Source organism: Leuciscus leuciscus, assembly GCF_965113295.1.
Source record: "Leuciscus leuciscus genome assembly, chromosome: 18".
Classification (NCBI taxonomy): Eukaryota; Metazoa; Chordata; class Actinopteri; order Cypriniformes; family Leuciscidae; genus Leuciscus; species Leuciscus leuciscus.
Window position 1 is genome coordinate 24,246,379 of NC_138742.1, and position 20,269 is coordinate 24,266,647.

General features: G+C 38.0%; 1 protein-coding gene across 1 annotated transcript in view; it reads right to left on the reverse strand.

Annotated features, from left to right (window-relative positions):
* LOC309480489 (uncharacterized protein) overlaps positions 1 to 13,709 on the reverse strand; it is a 516,287-nt gene extending 502,578 nt beyond the window's left edge. Inside the window, exons 1-4 of the mRNA XM_082144982.1 lie at positions 13,514 to 13,709; positions 8,181 to 8,330; positions 3,196 to 3,414; positions 2,484 to 2,633 (exon numbers count right to left, since the gene is read on the reverse strand). Coding sequence (XP_082001108.1) covers positions 2,484 to 2,633; positions 3,196 to 3,414; positions 8,181 to 8,330; positions 13,514 to 13,697 — 703 coding nt within the window. The 5' untranslated portion in view covers positions 13,698 to 13,709. The remainder of the gene's footprint in view (positions 1 to 2,483; positions 2,634 to 3,195; positions 3,415 to 8,180; positions 8,331 to 13,513) is intronic.
* Between the last annotated feature and the right edge of the window lie 6,560 nt (positions 13,710 to 20,269).

Here is a 20,269-nt window from a genome sequence, read left to right on the forward strand (position 1 = left end):
AATGATATAATGTGTATAGACTAATAACAGTACAGTTAACATTTTGAGTTGCACAACAATTCTGTTGTATTTTGCAATTATATTTGGCATAAGGTGTACATTTATTGCAAACAAAACAGTTACTGGGGAAAAGCAGATACTGGCAGATACAAATATGTTATATTTATTAATGATTCATTATATTATCTTTATATTTATCTAAGAATTCAGAAGTGTATATATTTATATAGCCTACACTACAAAGAAATAATGTACAATTAAATTATGCTTATTTTAAATGTATTGAGCAGGCTAGGTATAAAAAATATAGGCTTTTAATAATCTTTCAGTGCGCAAAACCATGATAATATGAAACGCTTCAAAACAGAGCGCACAAAGCACGTATGCGCATCGCGGGTGTAGAATGATGTGCTCAAAGCAAAATGTAGTCACAGTGTTCAGCACAAGTGCGCATTTAAAAGTTCACGGCACAAAGCGAAGAAATGTCGAGCGCACAAATCCTAGTGTATATCTGTCCAACAGTTTATTGATCATTTGTTTCACAGTTTTAAATTCCAGTTATTGTGCGTTTGATTCCGATTCATAGTCCTTGTGATGTGTGTGATCTAACAAGCACACGGTAGTGAGTCGTTTAAAAACAGCAACAAACTCAAACAAAATAAAGTCATTTTATGCAAAGCCACAGCCTTTTATCTACAGATAATGCATTATAATGTGAATATATCATATTGGAGAGAGTTTTACCGTGCATCCAACCGGAAGAGGCGCGCGCGCTGTTTGAATACTGAATGGAGAATGATTGACAGCCACAGAGGAGGGAAAACGAGTTTCCGTAAACTTTAATGATGTAACTTAAATAGATTTCTGTCACATTAGATTAAGCTATGGAATAACTTCAGATGACTTTGTCACCCAAACTGACGCGGTAGTCTTCTTCGTCTTCTTTCTTAACTTCTTTTGAAATTGTTGACCGACGGGCACGCGATGAGCTGTTGCTGTCTGAGCGCGCAACAGCGGCATGGACGGAGGGGGCGGGGTATGGAGTACTGGCTACTGTGTGCGATCGAAGGTCTAGAGCGGCTTGCCTGCCTGGCTGTGCATTAGGGATGAAATGCATAACTGATGCAATTTATACTGGCCAGCGGGGTGGCCAGGAGTCGGTCAGGGGTGGCGCCATTGCTGCACATGTGGAGCACGCGTCCCATTTTCTCACAACTCTTTACGTTTCCTTTAGGGCTTTATTTAACTTATTTAAGATTGCTCTTATGAGGATACTCAACAAAACGGACATTTTGGCATAATAAGGATTAATCTATATTTCATTTATAATTTATGCAGTGAAGACTGTAAAGTATTTGATCACTTTATTCAATTTCTGTGTATTTCCTACCTGTTAGGTGGGAAGGGCACAGTTAAATATTACATTTATTATGGACTTATGTGAGAATTGTTTTAAGTTCACTTAAATTATTTTTTTTATTTTTTTTTGGAGCCATATAAATGTTAAAATGTATATCTTTCAAATATTCTGTAGTGTTGAATGGCGATAATTAATGTTTAAAATTGAAAATAAATAAATAATTGAAGACATAAGTATCAGTCAGTGATACTGGCCTTCATTCATAAAAAGATGCAATTAAACAATTATTTAAAATAAACTGTCTTTATGTTGTTTCTACATTAATTTGAAGATTAACTGTGAAATTATTACATTAAAAAAATATATTAAAACAAACTATCTTGAGCAATTATAACAAAATTATCCCCATATAAAAACACAAATACACAGTAAACAAACATTTAGGTGAGATTTGCAATGATAATTGAATGTTTATATATGAATAAAAGCCTTAATCAAATATGTCATCATATAAAGTGATCTCTTCAGAAGAAATTCCTAGACTTTCCATGGATGGACAAAAAAAAAAGTAGAAAATATTAAAAATATCTAAATGACAGTAGGCGGTTCTTACCTGTGGTATTGAAAATTGATAAATTTCAAGGTATCGTATCAAAGTAGTATCGTGACAAAACTAGTGTAGGGTGGCACAAATTTGTAAAAAAAAATTCAAAGGGTGCCGTGACTGAAAAAAGGTTGGGAAACACTGTTCTAGACCATACCAGAGCATTTACTATTTGCAGTATACACCAGGAAAGACACATTTATTAATTATTATTCATTAATGTTAATGAAAAGCATTTCAATAAAAAAAAAAAATTAAATAGCATTTATATTTCTGTATTGTGTTATATTTTTATGTTAGTAAGTGCTGTTAAAAATTACTCTGTGCATAATGAGCTGGTGGGTTTATGGTGTGATTTGTTGTGGACCGGTTGTGGTGGGCCGCTCTGTGCCAGAAAGTCCAGGACCACTTTTTAGTTTTTAATATAATATAATATAATATAATATAATATAATATAATATAATATAATATAATATAATATAATATAATATAATATAATATAATATTATATAAAAATACCTGTAACTGGAGCCATACACTGAAGTCCACATCCATTGTTGCAGCATTTCTCATTGTTGGCACAGTCCCTGTCATCGGCACACGGCGCGAAACGTATCAGGGCACACTGTCCTGGTTTATATTTTCTGCTTGGACACACTCCTGGGTTTGCTGTTATACAGACACATGACAGAGAAGCTATATAACTGAATGCTGAATGAATTTTTCACTGTAAAAAAGGTTTTTGGAAATTGTATAAAATATTGGAATACGTTTTACAAAATAACTATTTCAGTCTTTCTACTTTAAAATGTTTTATTCAATGTGTAACTTGCTGTTTCTTTGTAATTATTTTTGAACTTCACTAGCCATTTCTGATCTAAAACTGTTTCTGATCTTAAGCAAGAAACACCTTGAGTGTGCATTATTTTCTAATAATTCAATGGACTGGAGTCAATTATTCTGCTTATAATTACAGAATTTCCCAAAAAAACATGGAAATAATTTGTTGTTTTTATCCTATTGTTTACTATATTTATTTGCTTGGTCAGTGTCGTCGTGAGTTTTGGTTCTTTTGCTGTTGTTGCTGTAAGGACCTTTGAAATAACTGAAATCATTTGGCGAAGTGATATGGACAATGAGATTCAAGCATTCTACCCTCATAGTGTTATGTAATGTAATGTTGTAATGTAATGTAGTAGGCTGTAGTATAGCTAATATAATATAAAAATACCTGTAACTGGAGCCATACACTGAAGTCCACATCCATTGCTGCAGCATTTCTCATTGTTGGCACAGTCCCTGTCATCGGCACAGGACACGAAACGTACCCGGGCACACTGTCCTGGTTTATATTTTCTGCTTGGACACACTCCTAGCAGGGGCAGACTGGGCATCTGGTTCACCTGGAGTTTTCTCGGTAGGTCGCTGTACAACTTGAGCTGGTCCATTGCTACGTAAATGTATATGAAGAAGAAATTATATAAAATGTACGTAGCCTATCTTTCCGGCAGCCCAGACGAATGGCCAGCGCGGCCCACTTGTGTCAAAAATTTTGTGTGCTCAGTCTCAGTGCAGCGGCTCGTCAATGTCGAAATGTTTGATAGCCAATCAAATCGAAGAAGGCTGGATTTACTGTCCACAGAAACCGAGCAGCTGTTTGCTGTTATACAGACACATGACAGAGAAGCCATATCACTGAATGCTGAATGAATTATTCACTGTAAAAAAAAAAAGAGTTTTGGAAGGTGTATATATTATTGGAATACGATTTACAAGAAAGAGCTACACTATATTGCCAAAAGTATTGGGACACCCCTCCAAATCATTGAATTCCGGTGTTCTGATCACTCCCATGGCCACAGCTGTATAAAATCAAGCACCTAGGCATGCAGACTGCTTCTACAAACATTTGTGAAAGAATGGGTCGCTCTCAGGAGCCTTAGCGAATTCAAGCGTGGTACCGTGATAGGTTGCCACCTGTGCAATAAGTCAGTTTGTGAAATGTCCTCACTACTAAATATTACACAGTCAACTGTTAGTGGTATTATAACAAAGTGGAAACAATTGGGAACAACAGCAACTCAGCCACGAAGTGGTAGGCCGCGTAAAATACAGATCAGCGCATGCTGAGGCGCACAGTACGCAGAAGTCGCCAACTTTCTGCAGAGTCAATAGCTACAGACCTCCAAACTTCGCGTGGCCTTGAGATTAGCTCAAGAACAGTGCGTAGAGCTTCATGGAATGGGTTGCCATGGCCGAGCAGCTGCATCCAAGCCTTACATCACCAAGTGCAATGCAAAGCGTGGGATGCAGTGGTGTGATTATGGTGTGGGGTGGTTTTTCAGGGGTTGGGCTTGGCCCCTTAGTTCCAGTGAAAGGAACTCTTAATGCCTCAGCATACCAAGACATTTTGGACAATTTCATGTTCCCAACTTTGTGGGAACAGTTTGGGCATAGCCCTTTCCTGTTCAAACATGACTGCACACAAGTGCACAAAGCAAGGTTCATAAAGACATTGATGAGTGAGATTGGTGTGGAGGAACTTAACTGGCCTGCACAGAGTCCTGACCTCTACCCGATAGAACACCTTTGGGATGAATTAGAGCGGAGACTGCAAGCCAGGCCTTCTTATCCAACATCAGTGCCTGACATCACAAATGTGCTTCTAAAAGAATGGTAAAAAATTCCCATAAACGCACTCCTAAACCTTGTGGAAAGCCTTCCCAGAAGAGTTGAAGCTGTTATAGCTGCAAAGGGTGGGCCAACTCCATATTAAACCCTACGGATTAAAGTTCATGTGCATGTAAAGCAGAGGTGGAAGTAACGAATTACAACTACTCACGTTACTGTAATTAAGTCGTTTTTTTGGGTACTTGTACTTTTTTGAGTATATTTTTAAATCTGTAATTTTACTTGTACTCAAGTACATATTAAGCTAAGTAATCTACTTCGCTACTTGTAAAATCACATTTCGTTACTGAGTACAATTTGAATTGATATTCAAATCTTTGAATGGCATTTCGGTAGCCAATAAAAATATTCGATCGTAAACGGACCAATAAAACCCCTGATATTTGGATTGAATGAAAGCCGCCGCAGTCGCAGCAGGTTTTGAAGAGCTGATCATGAAGGAGACGAGGAGCTCAGAGTGATTAATGGCTGGACTGAAAGTTTGGAACAACAAACTACATAGTAGTACTGTCAAAATATCTATATTTTGATACATATCAATACTGAAATATCTGTCAATACTCATTTTGGCCTATACACCAATACGATACCAGCTGCGTGTTCTCATTCTCTCATCTCAACGACAGCGAGTTTGACACACCCGCCTCCCCTCAGCGCGGGATTGCAGGTAGGCCTATTACGCATAATTTTATTAATACCTGCAAGTTTCTATGGCATATTTTAATGGCAAATGTCACGAACAATATTATAACGCGAGGGCACATTCATGTAATCGCAGAAAACTGGACGCGAGCTCTCAAATGTAGGCTACGAATGAACTGGACTCGGATATTGAGTGTGCGCTCTCGGACTGTGTGTCATGTCATGTGTAATCGCGAATCTCTCCAAGTGGTTCTCACTGCAGACTCAAATGACGTCCAGCTCCAATCTCTCCATGCTCTTGAATTAAACGCTGTCAAAAGTTATGAAAAATCTAGTCTTTTTGCAAATTAAATTCAGTTTGAATTGAAATCAAGCTTCCTCGTGCTGTGTGTGAGCTATTGCAACAGTTCACGTTACCCTATTGTAAAGACAAATACACTGAGTGAGTAAATATTAGATTATTGTAATGGTTATTGATCAATGTTTAAATATGTAAACAAAAGCCTGAATTAAAATCTCTCCTTATAAAGTGGACGTGTCTCTTCAGAAGACTTGAATTAAACTTTTCCATTCAAATAGATTACTGTTACGATGAGTGTTGTGCTTTTCAATGCTTGAAAATAATGATTGCCTTGACAAAATGGATGGACAAAAATGTAGATATAAAAATATTTAGTATGTAGTAGTTTTCCCGATGGTATTAAAAATTATTGGCTAGGCCTACTGAATATTGACATATTTCAAGGTGTCATATTGAAGTTAGAAATTCCAGTATCCACTAATTAATGTCCTTCGACAATAAGGTAAAAATGTGTTAAAAGTAGCTATTTTCTACATAAATCTATGATTTGGTTGTATATTTTTATTGGTAATGCATTAACTATCGCCAGCTAAAAAGTAATTAGTAACTAGTACTCCGAGTAGTTTTTGAGAAGAGTAATTTGTACTTTTACTTAATTACTTTTTTGACACCAGTACTTTTACTTGTAATTGAGTATTATTTCAGCAATGTAACGGTACTTGTACTTGAGTACAAATTTTCAGTACTCTTTCCACCTCTGATGTAAAGGCAGACATCCCAAAACCTTTGGTAATATAGTGTATTTCAGTCTTTCTACTTTAAAATGTCATGTTTTATTCAATGTGTAACTTGCTGTTTCTTTGTAATTATTTTTGAACTTTACTAGCAATTTCTGATCTAAAATTTCTAATAATTCAATACACCGGAGTCAATTATTCTGCTTATAATTACAGTATTATCATTATTTGAAAAAAAAAACATGGAAATAATTTGTTATTTTTATCCTGTTGTTTACAATATTTATTTGCTTGGTCAGTGTTGTTGTGGGAATTTTATTTTCTGAACCTGGACTTTACACCTCTGGCTTTCACCAAATAACAATGCAAACACGATGTAAATGCAGTAAGAGCTTCGTTGTACTGTACATTGTAACAGCGTCATGATTTTGTGATGATTGATTTCAACGAGTTTTGGCAAGTGTCCAGATAAACTTGCGCTGTTTGATTGACAGCTTGGGCAATTGGAAAGGGAATGTTCTTTGATCGCTTTCTTTATATAATTTAATCACAGTTTAAATAAGATCATTTTCATCCTACTAAGAGAAACGACGTGAAGTTGATTGTTTAGTCACTGGCTTGATTTACTGATGCATAAACAGTATTGAACGATATTTTGAGAGATAATCTGTCTGAACTTGAATAATTACATCAGAAATCACTGATCACAGATCAGGCATTAGAATAAACATGACTTCTTGCATGTTTGTGGCGTTGCTGGCAGATCCATATCGTAAAAGTCTGTTTGCAAAGCCTGCGCCGAAATTTACCAAATAATCCACAGTGAAATACACCGAATACAAACAAATAATGCACTGCTGAGACATTCACATTGTTGGGAAACCTGGCTGTTTTATGGATATAAAGTTTACCAGTTTATTAAGCACCCCCTAAAAAGTTCTGTATATATTTGTTTACTGTTAGTTGTAACGAGTGTTTTTGTGTAATTCGCTGTGTATGTTGATGATGCAAGGGAGAGAGAGACTTTAATGCTCTCTTCTTGTACTGTGTATTCAGCTCTTACAGTGATTTTCTGGAGTATAACAGACGCTTCATCTTTTGTGTGAAGTACCATCTTTCGGACAGGGTCTGCTACAGCAGGCTTGTACTAATAGTGGATAAAAGCAAGATGACAAAACACTAAGTTATAACCGTAATTAAACAAAACTATACCCGTTCTATCTCCATCCAGCATATGTGACTCTGAAGGCATTATTGTCCGACTGACCGCCTCCGGTTCGAACTGAACAGCACTACTGAGACTTTCTGACATTTTCAGTGCGTCCTGACACAGCAGCACAAGCACTTGAAGCTCTGTCCTCTTCTTGAAAGGGGGCCGGAGGCACAGACTCATTTGCATTTAAAGGTATACACACAAAAACGGCATGTTTTTTGCTCGCCCCCCAAAAGTGGCAATTTGAACAATTTGTAAAAAAAAAAAGTATCTATGGGGGTATTTTGAGCTAAAACTTCACTTACACACTCTGGGGACATCATAGACTTATTTTACATCTTGTAAAAAGGGGCATAATAGGTGTTAATGATAAGAATTTCAATAAACAATTTAAATAGCATTTATATGTGTTATATTGTGGGGGTTTTTATGTTAGTAAGTGCTGTTAAAAATTGCGTTTATGGTGTAATTAGTTGTGGTGGGTTGCCCGTGCCAGAAAGTCCAGGGCCACTTTTTAGTCCTAGTCCGCCATATAATATAATATAATATAGTATAATATAATATAATATAATATAATATAATATAATATAATATAATATAATATAATATAATATAATATAATATAATAATACCTGTATCTGGAGCCATACATTGAAGTCCACATCCATTGCTGCAGCATTTCTCATTGTTGGCACAGTCATTGTCATCATCACACGGAGCGAAACGTATCCAGGCACACATTCCTGGTTCATATGTTCTGATTGGACACACTCCTGGGTTTGCTGTTATACAGACACATGACAGAGAAGCCAAATCACTGAATGTCTTTTTCACTGGGGCTTTTGGTTCTTTTGCTGTTGTTGCTTTAAGGACCTTTGAAATAACTGAAATCCTTTGGCAAAGTGATATGGACATAAAGGTAATGCGGTCAAGACCTGCCTGGAACTACTTTAGCCGTTCGTTTCCCAGAAAATAATTGCACACCTTAGTATATTCGACAACCAATCAGATTTAAGCTCGAGCCCCGTGGTGAACTTGAAATAATACTTGAAATAATATAAATGTTAACTAATATTGATACAAATTTCTTATTAAACGTAATTTTTAAAAACACACACGCACGCACGCACACACACACACACACACAAAAACGCATTCAACTGGAAGGGGGCCAAAAATTCTTTGTTGCATACCCCCCTTACAACTCTTAAATGGTTAGTTCCCAAAAAATGAAAATTCTGTCAGTAATTATTCACCCTCATGTTGTTCCAACCCCGTAAGACTTTCGATCATCTTCGGAACACAAATTAAGATAATTTTGATGAAATCTGAGAGCTGGCTCACTCCTTCATAGGCTGCTAGGTAATCGATATCTGCCGTAGTGTAACAGCGCTACAATTTTCATTTTTGGGTGAACTAACCCTTTAATGGCGCCCCTGCCCATAGTATATATAATATTATATACTATAATGTAATGTAATGTAATATAATAATACCTGTAACTGGAGCCATACAGTCAAGTCCATTACACATAGTGCTGCAGCATTTCTGATTGTCGGGACACTCACTGTCACTGGCACACAACTCTTCACCCTTCACGAAACACATTATTTTTCCATCGTTTGTGATTGGACACACTCCTGGCTTTGCTGTTATACAGACACAAGACAGAGAATTTTTATTTTAGCCCTGATGTATTGAAGAGGTAACTTTATAAAATGTCTGTAAATCTTTCGACCTGTTAGACAAGTAGGAAGGCCACGGGTAAATACACCATATTGCCAAAAGTTTTGGTCCGTCTGCCTTACATGCACTTAAAATGGAGTTGGCTCACCCTTTGCAGTTATAATAGCTTCAACTCTTCTGGGTTCGTCAACCAATCAGATTAATATAAAATAATATAATTCAGGGCTAGACATTAATGCTTCTCCGGGACATGTGGATTTTTTGAAAGTACTGATGAGCGCAGCTCACAAAGAAACTTAGTTAACATGCTTTCAGCAGCGAAAATAGTTCCTAACAAAGATCACAGCAGAACCATAACGATATATCACAGGAACACTTAACCGTGTTTTCATTACTGAATGATTCATCGTTTTGAACAAATCTGTTGAGTCAACGATTCAATAACCCATGCATAAACAACTGCCTCATTCTTGAATGAATCAGTCGTTTGAACGAATCGTTTGAATGAATGACTCAATGACTCGCTCATTAAGACGGTCGCCTGCCGCCACCTACTGGCGGTTTAGTGTTATGTTTAAAAGGATCAGTCCTTCCACCGTTTCTTATTTGTATATTCAAAAATATTTAAAACAATCTCATAACACTATTTAATGCAGTTTAATTTTTCAGTATAAATTATTTAATTTGATCAGTCCTACCTAGGGTAGGCTAGCCCTATTTAGTACTTCTATACTCTTTGGTTTCCCTGAAAATAATTGCACACCTTAGAATATTCATCAACCAATCAGATTCAAGCATTTAACAGTCCCGTTGTGTATAATATAATATAATAATTAATTAATATAATTAGTGTTGTCAACGCGTTAACGCATGCGATTAATTTGAGTCCAGTTTAAATATTTAACGCAATGAACGCAGCATTCGTATTTTCTGTCATCCTTTGGTTGCGTTACATTATAATGTGTCAAACTCAAGGCCCGCGGGCCAAATCCGGCCCGCCACATTATTTTATGTGGCCCGCGAGAGCATATGGGTGTCTTAAAATTAGGAATGCAATAAAATTTAGGCTGCCGAAAATTTTCGGCCGAAAATAACATTTTCGTTTTTTGGCCGAAATATACTAAAAAGTTGCCGCGCCCCTCCGTGTTCGGCGATGGTTTGACTCTGGCTCAGCGTGTTTTATGACTTTGCGTGCGAGTCCGCTTCCGAAGATGCATAACTTCGTTCCGTTCCCCTCGGTTCCGCTGTGTGTGTGCGCTCACTGCGCTGTGCTCTCTGCTCCGTGTCCACAGCGCGTTCTGCTCAATGTTCCGCAAGCAACCTCCGTGTGTGTGTGTGTGTGTGTGTGTGTGTGTGTGTGTGTGAGTGAGTGTTGCGAGTTCTGCTCACGCTCATTGGAAAGGCAAAGTCCGCTTAAAAAACGTGCCGACATGAAATTTCTCTGGACTTGTTTCTTTTTGCAATAGTAGGCCTACTACTCTGCTGTAACATGGTGTATAGGCGTGCTGGGCAACACTGGTAAAATTACACGAATCACGATCCTCTCGTTCACTGGCCCTCTCCCTGATCTGCTCCTGCTCTGACAAAAATAGCTTTGTAGTTCTATAGGCCTACTTTATTTCGACAATTGGTAAAAAAAAAATCTGTTAAATCTGATTCTGCTGCATAGAACTGATTAAAGAATAATATATTGATATTTTACATTATTTTAAAATAGGTACCAGTATTAGCCTTTTCACCATTTGTATCACCCCGCTTGTCTGTGTTTGCACCACTTGCATCATTAAGCCAGTAGGTGGCGACAAGTGACTGTCTTTAGGAGTGAACAATTGAACTTTAAACTGATTAGTTTTAAAAAGATTGCACTGGTTTTTGATTGAAATGTAACATCTATGCAAAATAATCCTTGAAAGATTTCTCATTTAAGGCCATTCCCGTTTGGAATATGTGTATTGTCAACAATAAGCAGAAACATTCTGCAGTCCATTTTGTAGTGTGGATCATTCATTGCAACATTTATCCTCATTCTCATTTTTAAGAATCTGTTATCTTGACAAATAATTTATGCTACTGCCCACTGACATGCTTTTAAACAAGCTATTGTTATCCCCAAAAAAATTTGGCCTTTAAACGCCTTAAAATGCACATATGTAGGTCAGAGAAATCCAAATTTTATCAGGGGAGCATGCCCCCGAACCCCCCTAACTACCTCACATTTGAATACGCATGACTGTGTGGTAATGTGTGCTGGTGTGGCTAGTACGGTGCCAGAGCTGAATTTTGAGCCAGTTTGCCCTTGCATATATACAATAATACAATATTATCTGTATCAAATCATTATTACCCAGCTCCTGATGTTTCGGGCTCATCCCCTGATGTTTTTAAAACCTAGAAACACCCCTGCAAATGCATATACAATATTTGTAACTTAAATAAGTAATAATCAAATAAAGAGACAATATATTAACATTTTAAAAGTCTTATAGTTACAACCGGCCCTTTGAGGGCAGCCATAATGCTGAAGTGGCCCTCAGTGAAAATGAGTTTGACACCCCTGCATTATATGATCACTCGTATTCCCATTCAAGCGCGATAAGACAAACTAGAACGCGCTGCCCGTGAATGTCCTGTCTATGGCGGTCGACATTTAAAAATAAAATGCTGCGTGGAGTCAACCAATCACAATGCGGCATGAACTCAACCAATCAGCATGTTCAGTGCATAAGTCCCACCCCCGAAAGTTCCAGGACTTTAAAAAAGTACTACCTCGCCAGCAGGGACTTTCTAAGGGGGAAATATTTACCCGGAACTTCATTTAGACCCTGGTTCCTGCGGTGTAAACACACTGAGTACCACCCCAAATTTCCTAGTTCCTGGGTAAAGTTCCTGCGGTGGAAACGCGCCATTAGGCACAGAAAGACGCACGCCAGTATCGAGCGCACATCGCACCAGAATCGAGTACTCTTTCACGCTTGAACGAATAGTAACATACATTTATGCCAAAATGTAGCATTATTACAAAATTAATAACTTTTTTAAAACAAAAATGAAACATCACTGAACACTGGACTGTGACGATATTTTCTTCCGGAAACAAACTTTTTTGCATTATTGCATATCTCTGTAAAGCTGCTTTGAAACAGTCTGTATTGTAAAAAGCACTATATAAATACATTTGACTTGACTTAACTTGACTTTATGTTGCTTCTACATTAATTTGGAGATTAACTTTGAAATTATTACATTATAAAATATATTAAAAATGTGTTTTTAATTGCGATTAATCGTGATTAATCACAGAAAAAATATGTGATTAATCTAGTTATTTTTTTAATAACTAATCTAGTTAAAAATATTTAACGCAATTAACGCAGCATCCATTTTTCCCCCATCATTTTTGGGCTTGTGTTACAATATATGATCATGCTCTTATTCATGCAAATGCTTTTAAAACATTTCAGCACGATAAGACACAAAAGTGAACGCAGTGCGGTACTGGCAGTACTTAAAGTGACAGCAGCCTAACAAACCTGCTGCTTAATGTCTGTCATTAATGTTAGTTAAAGAACAAAAGATAGAAAATCTTTCACTGTTCTTGACTGAATAACTTTTGTAGCTTTAATAAGGATTAATCTATATTTAATTTATAATTTATGCAGTTAAGACAGTGAAGTGTTTGATAACTTTATTCAATTTCTGTATATTCTACCTGTTAGACCTACCTGAAAATCTTAAAGCACTATTTAACAGTTTACATGGGTCAAAAACAATGAAAACAATAACTTTTTGTGCATTTTGGCAGAGCAAGTAAAAATTTAAACTGGTCTGACTGGCCAATATAAAAAATCGAGCTCTGATATATTGAAGGGCTGGTAAATGTGACATTCATTATAATGGGTTTATGTGAAGATTGTTTTAAGTTCATATAAATTAAAAGTTGTTATATTTTTAAAGCCTAATAAATGTTGATAGATTTCAATTATACTGTAATGCTGAATGCCTATAATTAATGGCTAAAATTAATGTTTTTTTAATTTATAAAAAGATGTCATTAAACAAAAGTTTAAAATATGGCTACTGTCTTTATGTTGTTTCTACATTAATTTGGAGATTAAATGTGAAATTATTACAATATAAAAATATATAAAAATATATAAAAATATATAAAAATATATAAATATATAAATGTATCGATTGACAGCACTAAATAATATAATATAATATAATATAATATAATATAATATAATATAATATAATATAATATAATATAATATAATACCTGTAACTGGAGCCGTACACTGACGTCCACCGCATGCAGTGCTGCAGCATTTCTCCTTGTTGGGACACTCACTGTCATCGGCACACAACTCTTTACCCTTCATGATACACCTTATTTCTTCAAAGTTTGTTTTTGGACACACTCCTGGCTTTACTGTTATACAGACACATGACAGAGAAGCCATATCACTGAATACTGAATTAATTTTTCACTGTAGAAAAAAAATATTTTGGAAGTTGTACCTATATGTTATTGGAATACGTTTTACTAACTGTTTCAGTCTTTCTACTTTAAAATTTCATGTTTTATTCATCGTGGGTTTTAGTGCTTTTGCTGTTGTTGCTGTAAGGACCTTTAAAATAACTGAAATTATCTGGTGAAATTATATGGACATGTCTATAATGTGGTCAAGACCTGCCTGGAACTACTTTAAATTTGATAGATTTCAATTATACTGCAATGCTGAATGCCTATAATTAATGGCTAAAATTAATGGCTTTTTTTAATAAAAAGATGCCATTAAACAAATGTTTAAAATATTGGCTACTGTCTTTATGTTGTTTCTATATTAATTTGGAGATTAAGTGTGAAATTATTACAATATAAAAAATATATAAAGTACTTGAATGTTAGGTGTGATTAATCGAGATTAATTACAGAAAAATGTATGATTAATTAGTTTTTTTTTTTATCGATTGACAGCACTAAATATAATAATATAATATAATATAATATAATATAATATAATACCTGTAACTGGAGCCATACACTGACGCCCACATCCATTGTTGCAGCATTTCTCCCTCTTGTCACAGTCCCTGTCATCGGCACACGACATGAAACGTATCCGGGCACACACTTCTGCTTCATACTTTGTGTTTGGACACTCTCCTTGCTTTACTGTTATACAGACACATGACAGAGAAACCATATCACTGAATGCTGAATGAAGTTTTAACTGTAAAAAATATTTTTGTAAAAAAGAAAGTTGTACCTGTATATTATTGGACGACGGTTTAAAAGAAAGAACTATATCAGTCTTTCTACTTTAAAATGTCATGTTTTATTCAATTATTTGCTGTTTCATTGTAATTATTTTTAAACTTTACTAAACTAAAATTGTTTCTACACCATTTTTTTTCAGTGTTCCTTTTGAAAGACCTCTAATATTATTATGCATTATTTAAACTCACTGAAAGCAGGCGGCACACACACAGCCCCACAGCATTTGTATCCTCCAGAGCAGTCTGTATGAGAAACACATCCTCCATTGGACCCCACGATCGTCTCCTTTTCCGGAGAGTAACCGACCGCTACAGAAGAGCATCGTTAGGGGAGACCAAGTTATAATAGTTTGTTTCAGCATCTTTCAGCAAGTCAGTGGTTTTGCAATATGTGTCTCAAGCTTAATCACATATTTATCTGCTTCAAATCAAATTAGTTTGGAAATCTACTTTATCCACTGTGTTAGTGTCAGAAAAAAATAAATATAGAAAATGGAAAAAATATATATAAAAAAGTAATAGATAAAGCATAGCATACTAAGTTCATCTCTCACTGGACGTCTGTACAGTATGTTTGTAAATTATACAGTCTGTATATTTAATTATAAATTAAACACAGTCTGTACTGTATATTTGTAAATTGTAATGTGCTGAGATGTCACTTTGTAAGGCACTTGTTTATGGATTTCTTCAGACTGTGTAATGAAGTTAAAAGAACATAGATCTTCTCACCTTTGTTTTGTCCTAGAGCAGCTTCTGTTGAGCTCCAGCATCCAGACAGACACAATAACACGGCGCAGTACACTTGAGCTGGCATCCTCTCCACCTGCGATCACACAATGAACTCTGCTGGAACATCGTACTTTTCTTAAAACGAGAAAGTATTTGACTTAGCATTCAACCAATGGCATGAGTTTGGGGTGGGACGATCTGCTTTGGCAAACAATAACAGAACACGTGGCCACCTTAAAAAAAAAAAAAAGAAGTAAAGATCCAAGGAGGTCTGTGTAATACATTCAAAGAACTCTTTATGTTGCTTGCAAAAAAAAAAAATATATATATTTTTTTTTTATACACAAACTACTTTTTAATGTCCTCAATGGGGTAAGATACTTTCCCCCACATAGTAGTTTAGATTATATCCAATACAATCCCACCGGACTGAAACAATCCCAAATCTGAAACTAATTAAGCAATGATAATTTCCCCCAAAGTAAACTGAATGTTAACCCTTCATTTGCACAAGTAATTTTGAAAGAAAGAAAGATATTTCTTTTCTCCGTTTCCTCAGTGGATTGGGTAAACAGAAATATTTGGCAGCAGTCATGCTTGTTAGCAGCACAGTGTGATTTCAATTGAACCCTTTGTAATATATATACACTATACATTGCTTTAAAACAGATCTTGCATTAAAAGTAATGTGCGTCTAGTTGAATGCTGCATAACTTTGTATGAACACACGATAGATTGCTGGTGTGTAAAAAAAATGAGCTGTAGGTATTTGTTATCAATGCTGTATAAAAAAAATCACATCGAAGGGGCCTATTATTCTGAGGAACCTTCTATTGAGGAATAAAAGACACAAATAATATTTTTCCATTACGAACGTGCAGTACAAATTTAATACATCTGAGAGAAGTGTAAAAAAGTTTATTGAAATATTGGGAATTAAACTAGATTTTACTTGAACAATTCCAGTGCATGAAACATCTTAGGTTGCGCATGGAACCATGGAAGGGAAGACTCTAAATCGAGAGACCTAACGATGCCCCATCCTCAGGACATCTTGAAAGGAGTTTTACAGAGAGCCTACCACTCGCAATTGCTATCCTAGCAGACCTCTGGGAAGCAGAGGCCTCAGTAAGATAACTCTCTCTAGCGAGAGGAGGCCTAGCAACGCTCGCAGTAGCCAAGGAGCTTCACAGAGAGCCTTACCACTTAGCCTATGGCTGAGCTCATAGGATGAATACACTACATCCTACGCCTGTCAATAAAGCTACATAACAGGGCTTGCAGCCTGACACAATAATGGGCAGAGCTCAAAGGAGCAGAGGCCTCTAATAGAATGACTCTATACGAGAGGAGGCCTAACAATGCTCTAGTTCAAGAGCAGTGACCAAGGAAGACGGAGGCCTTTTGATAACGACTAACAAGAGAGAGAAGGCCTAGCTACATCCAACGTCTGTCAAGGAGGCCTAAAGAATGCCTTGCAACTTGACACTAATATAACAGATGGAGCTCAGGGGAGCGATCAAACAATGGTTAAAAGTACTCCCAAACTAGATGCACCAGAGGAGACTCGGGAAAAGAACCTAAAACGCTACTGCCCAATTCTAGCTCAAAGAACGGAGGCCTCAATATGCTGACTCTCAATGGGGCTATTTACACCTGGCCACTTCATGCATTTTCTATGATCGGATAGCTATCTGATCGTGAAAAGACCAGGTGCAAATGCCCTCCTAAACGCATTTGAGACTGATTTAAATTCGATCGCTCAAACCACATCAGGAGGGTGGTCTGGGCCGCATTCCAGACGAAAAGTGGCCACGTGTAAATGCATCTGGTTGTTGGAACCAAATTTTACTCCTCCCAACAATGCTAAAAACTAAACGTGTGAGAGCGTGTTATAGGTTATGTGTCATGTTATAGCCAGATATGACGGCCCTGCAGCACGCATCACCGCAGATGAGCAGCTGAGCGATCTATTCATCAGGTGAATGTAAAGGTGAGTATTTGCAGCTAAATTTAGGTACATAGGCGGTAGGGCTAGCGAAGGGAAAGATATGCCCAGCAAAAAAAAAGGGCTCAGACTAAGGGTTGGAGCCTCTGGAAGGGTAATAGCTGGTTGAGCTAGTTCTAAGTTCAACTCAAACTAGACAGTGAGGATTTGTGACTGCAGCGCAGGGACCTCCAAGTTGTAAAATCCGGCGAAGGTGGATGGTGAGGAACAGCCGGCCGCCGCACAGATGTTTCCAATAGACACACCACTGGACCACACCCAGGAAGAGGCCTCTGGAGTGAGCTCTGATGCTGATGGGTCATTGAAGGCCCACCAAAGCATAAGCCAGCGCGATAGAGTCCACTATCCAACAGGATAGTGTCTGCTTCGTGACAAGAAGCCCTTTGGTGCGGCCACCGAAGAGCTGCTCTGACTGCCTGAAATCGCCAGAGCACTGTATGTATACTCTTAAGGCTCGAACAGCGCAGAATAAGTGTAGTTGACGCTCGTTTTCTGAATCGGGAAGAGCGGACACCGTAATCACTTGTGTTGAATTTGAATTTCGTCTGAGTCCTAGGTATTTCAGATGGCTGAGGAGCACAGATCTGTGAGAGATTAATTCTTCCTCCGACTGGTCCAAGATGAACCAGTCGCCGAGGTAGTTCAGGATGCGCATCCCCTTCTGCACTGCAGCCATGCACCTCGTTAAAGTGCGTAGGGCCAGGGACAGTCCGAATGGTAGGACTGTATACTGGTAGGCCACCCCTTCGAACGCGAACCTCAAGAACAGTCTGTGATGGGGGGCTTTCTGGATATGAAAGTATGCATCTTTCAGATTCACTGAGAAAAGCCTATTTCCTGGGCGTACTTGCGCAAGGATTTGTTTCAAAGTTAACATCTTGAACGGCCATCTCGTGAGGGCACGGTTCAGATGTCAGAGGTCTAGGATGGGCCTGGGGCCACCATCCTTCTTGGGAACGAGGTAGTAGCGGCTGTAGAAGCCTGACTCGCTGTGGGGCGGAGGAACTGTTTCCACAAGTCCTTTCGCCAATAAGCTTGTTACTTTGTTGCGGAGGACGTGAGCCACGTTGCTCTTCACCAAAGTATCGACTATGTCTGCAAGTGAATTGGAGTGAGTAACCTTGTGTCACCGTGCTCAGAACCCATTTTGACACACCAGTGATGGCTTTCTAAGCCTCGGCCCGGAAGGCTAGGGGCTGAATCATTTTGGGAGACAGCTCGCTGCATTTGGAAGGAGTTTGGCCGGGAATACCTGGAGGACCACCATGGTATGTAGAGCCGAGCCCGCTTGCCCAGAGGACGCGTAAGCCCGCCGGCGAGGGCTGAAGTCATCCTGCATGGCTTTGATGGGTGAGCCACCTTGGCTTTCCATCCACTGGTAGTTGGCAGACAGAGGTGCACAGCCACTGCTTCCTCGAGAGGGGAGGGCCTCTCCTAGCCTTTTTCAACGGCGCCATCAATGGTAGTGAGAGTGGTGGATGTAGAAGTGCGTAGATGGGCCGAGTAGGGGGCGCGCCACGACTTGGTGAGTTCGTTGTGAACCTCAGGGAAGAATGGCGCTGCTCGCTGACAAGGGGCCTGCTGGCGCCCTGGCAGGAACCATTCATCCTGGCGGCTTCGTGTGGGCTCCTTTGAGGCAGACCCCTCGAGTCCGAGCTCCTCAACAGCTTTTGATAGGACGCAGAAATGTTCGACGTCGATACCAGTCTTGGTGTCGCTCGTGTCTCTAGACGCCGGGGGGGGGGGGGGGCGGGGTCATCCACTGAACCCATCTAATCCTCCGCGTCAGAAGCCGCCAATGACAGACTGTCATCGTGAAGATCCTCTTCCGATCATCCAAACAAGACGAGGCCGCTCGCTTCACACTAGGGGCGCTGGTCTGCAAGGGTGAAAAGCGCACCCTGTGTGTGTGTGTGTGTGTGTGTGTGTGTGTGTGTGTGTGTGTGTGTGTGTGTGTGTGTGTGTGTGTGTGTGTGTGTGTGTGTGTGAATGTGAGTGTATGTGAGCAAATAAATATATTCAAATTAAAATATAGTAAATAACACAGAGGGAAAAATAGTAATCTGTTTAGTAGAGGTCAACCGATAGTGGATTTTACAGATGACAATAACTAGGTTGGACCATGCTGGCCAAGAACCATTAATCAACCGATAGTTTTTAAAATGGATACAGAATGAAAACAAACAATGCATAAAATAGTGCTGAACTTAAAAAAAAAAAATTTAAAACAGTACTGAACCATGAAAATGTACTGTACATTTTAAATATGAATAAATATTATCATATTAATTATATCTTCATTCATGTTAGTTCATAGTGATTTAACTAATGCTAAGAGATACAACTTTAAAATGTATTAGTAAATGTTGAAATTAATAATGAAAAAAACTTGTATTAACCTTAGTTAATGTTACAAATGGACTGTCCGAACAGTCATGCTTAAAAATGGCCATATCATTGATGTTAGACACATATGTATTTTTTTATACCCACACATTTGCTTCTATTTTAGAACACTTGATTACCTAATAAAATAAAAAAGTATTATAGTGACGATAAAAAAGAACCGAAATGAGGGTAGGCTATAATGTTAGCATCCTCTCAGTCTCCACTGCAGCACCTAGTCAACAACTTAATTACTTTATAATGATATGAAAACACATACGGTAGTGTACTGTACACATATTGTTTCGTTGTCTATATTTAAAATCCGAAGTGTTGCTCTGTGCAGCGGAAAGACTCACGTCAAAACAAACACCACGAGGCATTTCACCTCTAGAGGCCGCTCTCATATTGTAAATTGACCTGTAGTGAACCCTTCTTGACCATCTTCTCCAGCAACAGACTCAACCCGGAAAAACAATCAGTATGTATTTTTGCCGATAACCGATTGTTCCAGCAATCTGTTATCGGTGTGGATTAATCGGCAAAACTGATCAATCGTTCGACTACTGTTTAACCAGTATACAAAAGTATCTGAATTTGTGTACAATGGATTTGTAAAACAGTCTG